The following is a 5,462-nucleotide window of genomic DNA, read 5'->3' on the forward strand; positions in this document are numbered from 1 at the left end:
TCTTGTTCAATAATGAAAACAAAGAGTTTTGATTTATTTGACCATCAAATTATAAAAAATTATTCGATTTAGCGATTGAAGATCGGATCACGTGAAGTTGAACCCTAAGTTTAAGTTTCGACTCATTTTGCCACTTACAACCTACTGTAGTCGGTTACTTGGTTCCCTTGCCCATGTGAAATCCTAAATTAGTCTCTAAACTTCAGACCATGCTAAATGAGAACTTAAACTTTGAACTTTTTTAATAAAACTAATTTTTTTTTTCAATTTTTCAATTTTTTTATTCAAAACTAAATTTCATTTTAATTTTTTTTTTCGTATTTTTTATTTGTAAAATTTATTTGTATCTTTTTTTATTTTTCCTCAATTTTTATAACTTTTTTGACATTTTAAAAAAAAAAGTAAATTGTATGAATATATTAGAGTATATTATAATTTTGGTATTTGAGTTTTTGTTTTATATATATTTTTTAATATATTTGGTTATTTATGGTTTTTCTAATGTATTTTTTATTTTTATTCAAGAAATGGAAAATTTTTAACTTCAAAAGAATGAAAAAAATAAAATAAGTTGGATGAAAATTACAAATATAAATATCAAGGTTGCAAAAAACGCTCGACGTTAGCTAGTCGGTGGACTGTGGTCAAGGGATTAATCGGCTAGCCAGAGATTAATCGGGGGATTAATCGGGTACCATTAATTGCTAATTTGTTGAATTTTAAAAAATTAAATATGACTAATATCATTATGTATGCAGGGATTAATCGCTAGGCGCCCTCTAATAGGTCGAGTAGCGCCTAGGGATGAATCGGGACCTAGTCGGGATTTTTACAACAGTGATAAATATATAGAAGGCTAAAATTAGTAATAAATAAGTTTACATATAAATGCCTACATAATTTATTATTTTTGATCTAAACTTAATGTCAAAATGACTAAATAAAAGAAAACTTAAAAACGACTTTTTTTTTCATTATATTTTTTCATTCTTTTGAAGTCATAACTTTTTTTATTTACTTCAATAAAAATAATAAAAAAATTAGAAAAATAATAAATAATAAAAATTCTAAAAATAAAAGAAAATAAAAAAACTCCAAAATTGTAATATACTCTAACGTATTCATATATTTTATATTTTTTGAAAAATATCAAAAACAATTATCAAATCGATCGAAAATTAAAAAATAAAATAAAAATATGAAAAAATAAAATAAATTACTAAAAAAAATAATATCAATTTTTGTTTTTAAAAAACAAATACTAATAAATAAAAAATAAAAAAAAATCTAATTTCGGGGTTTAATTTAGGATGTGATATGTAAGTATGTGAACGGAAACTTCAACAGATCGTAAGGTAAGGGGTAAAACGAGACTTCAGGATCCAATATCAAGTTATATGACTGGTGGATAGTAAACCCTAATCACCAATTCTTCGACATCTTACCCCGACGAATAAACGACTTGCTGCTTTCCATTGTAAGATGGGTAAGTTTGTAATCTTCATAAACTCTGTTTTTTGGGTAGTCGATTATCAATAACAACGTATCCACTGGAAAATAGAAATAAGGAAACCGATTTTCAGAAGATTTTGTTACATGAGTTCGAATATGAAGGATGAAATCTAGTTTTTTGCCAGTAGAATGTATATTTTTGTTATCATGCAAGTTGTTTTAAGTTAGGATTTTGTTATCATGCAAGTTGTTATATATGAGTTACATTTCCTGGAAAAAATGCTTACAACCATTAAATCATGAGTTGTGTAAATAAAACAATTTCTTTATCATGAGTTATGTTACAGATCCTGAGATCCTCCATTTATAATTAAGGAAATTAAGAAAACTAATATCCTGACATGTCAAGTTGATCCATTTTTCTTATTGCCTTGTATTTTCTTTTAAATAATTTTATCCTATTTTCTTCTGGATCTAATGACAGAGAATCATAGCGAGGGGCTTGTAACTTGTGTTGAGGAAGATAGAATCAGTAACTTGCCTAAACACTTGATAGAGTCAATCTTAGAGGGACTTCCTGTTCCAGACGTTGTCAAGACAAGCATTTTATCAAAAAAGTGGAGGTACAGATGGACCAAAATGAGGGCGCTGGTTTTTGACAAGCAGTTCTTCAGAAAATATGCAAAATACGGAGCTTTTGGTGGTAATGGGTTTACAAGGATCATAAACAAAGTTCTGATCCTTCACAAGGGTCCTATCTCGAAATTTCTTCTCCATATACCACCTAAATATGAGTTTGATGATAGTTTCGAAGAAGTTGATCAATGGATGATGCTCTTATCAAGAAACGGAGTAAGGGAACTCATTCTTACTGATTCAAATCAACGTTATGAACTTCCTTCTTATGTGTTTTCTTGTCTAGAATTGACAAAGTTGAAACTGAGAAACTGTTTCTTTAAGCCACCACTTAAGATTGAAGGATTTCTCAATCTTAATGATCTTGAACTCTGGAATATTGATTTTAGGGCTAATTTGTGTGGAACTCAGATCAACCTACCACAGCTTAAGAAGTTGTCCATGTCTTGGTGCACAAATGTTTACAATTTCAACATCAATGCTACAAAACTGCAGGCTTTGATTGTCATACGTTGTCCTGACGCCATGTTACTTCGCTTATTGCAGAGTCCATACCTTACTCTGATTTGTGTATCTTTTCAGAAACCCATAGAAGATAATGTACAAGTTGAAAAAACGACATTGCCCATTATGTTAAGTAACTTGCGCAAAATTGTAGTTTTATATCTCGACGGTTTTTTCTTTAAGGTATGATACAAAGTGAACTTCTAATGTTTAAACTTTGGTCTTTTCTTTAGGTAAGTTAATATCTCACTTTGGCTTCACAGGCTTTGATTGCAGAAAAGATTCCAAAATGGCTTCCGCATCCGGTCAATAGTATAAAGAGATTGTTCTTTGTAGATGTTAAACTTGATGATTTGGATCAACTTCATGGTGCTCTTTGTTTGCTTCGAAACTCCCCAAAACTAGAAAGTCTGTCTGTGATGTCCTTCAACATGGTAAAGTAACTTGTGCTAAAAGTATATTTACTAAAGTTGGATGCTAACCATTGTTGTATTTTTATGTTTTTTCAGAATCCCCAAGCTATTTATTATGATGTGGAACCAGCTTCAAATCATTTGGAATCCCCTAACTGTTTGGATTGTAGATTGCATCGATTGCAAACTGTGAAGATAGAATGTTTAGAAGGATCAAAACCGGAACTGCTTTTTATAAAGCTGCTTCTTGCTCATTCCCCTTCTCTCCAGAAGTTTACCATCACAACAAGTAGAGCTCTTAATGCTAAAAAAATAATTGACATCTGTAAGGATGTTATGCGGTTCCCTCGAGCATCACGAAAAGCAGAAGTGATCTACTCTAGTTAAACTTGTAGACATAATTTTTTAAGAATGTTTAACAACATTGTAAAGTAGGTTTAAAAATTAAACTCTCTACCTTATGAGCATATTTGCATTATCATGTAATTTGAAATGTTCCTACTCGTTTTGATTTTTGCTTCCGTTGCTTCCATTTGGTGTGTGATAATTGATTACACATGTAAATAGTTGTACGTAGGAAGAAGAGACGATCTTTAGGATTTTGAATGAAAGCTATGTTTTACAATTTAAAACTACCATTAAAGGTTTTAGGTGTGGCTAAAGGGTGTTTGGTTTTGTTAATGACAAAGAATATGGAATATTGGTGAATAATACTGGGTATCACACCATTCATTTTGCATTAATGATACTTGGTTAATGTTGAAAGTGATAATCAGAGAAAATCACAAAAATACTCATATAGTATAGCCACAAATTCGGAACTAATCTAGTGCCAAACAATGGTTCACCATATTTAAGGTATTTTTTTTTTTAGAAATTTGTTAAATTTTCAAACTAAAGTGCAAATCATATCAAAATATCTCTTGATCATAATGCAACACTTGGAATTTGCTTCATGTCTCGCAATGGGCAAGCAAGACTCCTAAATTCTTTGAACATGTTTTCTTTGTGTACAAATATATGGTTATTTTTTTAAAATGTGAAATTTACAACTTTGCCTTGCCTTTGCATTGCACGGTTGTATGCATTACAATGTTGTAAAAAGTTACAGAATTATATTTAAATTTTATTGTAAACTAGACGAATGCCAATGCGTTATGGAAAATACAATTATATACTTAAATTATATATGAATATATATGTTATTACAAATTATCACGTCATTATTATGTTTGAAATAATAATTTTAATATTAAATTGTTAGAGATGTGAGGGTCGTGCTAAGCAGGATCCACATAGGGTTTTTAGTTTATTTATTTTTATTTACTTATTATTATTATTATTATTATTATTATTATTTTTTGGGGGGGGGGGAGGGGGGGTCTACAAATATTGTAAGACAGTTGTTATTATTGTTGGACATTTAAATATCGAACACATACCATTGTGGGCAACAATATTGCGGGCCACTAACATATGTAAGGAAAAAGAATTTGTCATCCAAAAGAAATTTCATGATTTAAAGACTTTGCTTGGTTATGGAAACAACCTTTAAATCCTTACTTTATAAACAAATAACGCGTTAAACACAACTTAGCAGCTACAATTATAAAGAAAAATGGAAAAATAATATTGAATGTATGTTCTTATTCTTTATATGTAGGACGAAATAACAAATAATTCATCAAGATTTGTGTTGCAATTTTCACACACAATTCTTTTGGAAGAATCATTGCATCTATAATAGATATAAGCAAATTATGTTTAGATAAATTTACAGTTCACATTTTCTTCCTAAAAAGAATATTCCTTCTAAATTATATGAATTAATGGGGTGTTTGAGATTGCTTTTCAAAATAAATTATTAGTTTATTGTCTATGTGAAAAGCTAATAAGTAAAAAAAAACGTGTGACATATTCAAAAACACTTTTAATAGTGGGTTTTCCATTAGCTTTAAAAATAAGATTTAAAAAACATGGAAAATTTTGGCTTTTTACAACTTTTTTTATCTTTTCAACCATAATAGTATAAAAGAGAAAATTTTAATTCATACACTTTTTAACTTATTAATTTTTTCATCACTAAAACTAAACACTTTTTTAAAAACTAATTTTGCCACCACCACAAGTGAATAAATATATTTGTCAAAAAATATTTTGAGTTCAAAAAGAAATCCTAAACAACCCATAATTTCAACAACAAAATTATGTATTCATATAATAAACCTTAAACCTAGATAAAATTAAAATAAAACCCTAAAACAAATTAAAAATATCATATTTGAAAATTAAAATATTGTTTGAAATGTACAAAATATCAGTCTAAAATGCAACTATGTCTAATATATCATTTTAGATGACTTTATATCACATCTCAAAAGTCTTTATGACATTGTGATATAAACTAAAATCCAAAAATAATTAATTCTAAAACATGTCGTTTTAATATGGTTATTT

General features: G+C 28.6%; 1 protein-coding gene across 1 annotated transcript; it reads left to right on the forward strand.

The window, feature by feature from the left end:
• The first annotated feature begins 1,929 nt into the window (after positions 1-1,929).
• On the forward strand, positions 1,930-3,392 carry LOC145122230 (F-box/FBD/LRR-repeat protein At1g13570-like). The gene is made up of 3 exons (XM_079057868.1): positions 1,930-2,775; positions 2,856-3,026; positions 3,102-3,392. Exons 1-3 carry the CDS (start codon positions 1,930-1,932, stop codon positions 3,390-3,392), a joined length of 1,308 nt encoding a protein of 435 aa, XP_078913994.1.
• Positions 3,393-5,462: the final 2,070 nt, after the last annotated feature.

Source organism: Lactuca virosa, chromosome 1 (assembly GCF_052849685.1).
Source record: "Lactuca virosa cultivar CGN04683 chromosome 1, Lactuca_virosa_CGN04683_v6, whole genome shotgun sequence".
NCBI lineage: Eukaryota > Viridiplantae > Streptophyta > Magnoliopsida > Asterales > Asteraceae > Lactuca > Lactuca virosa.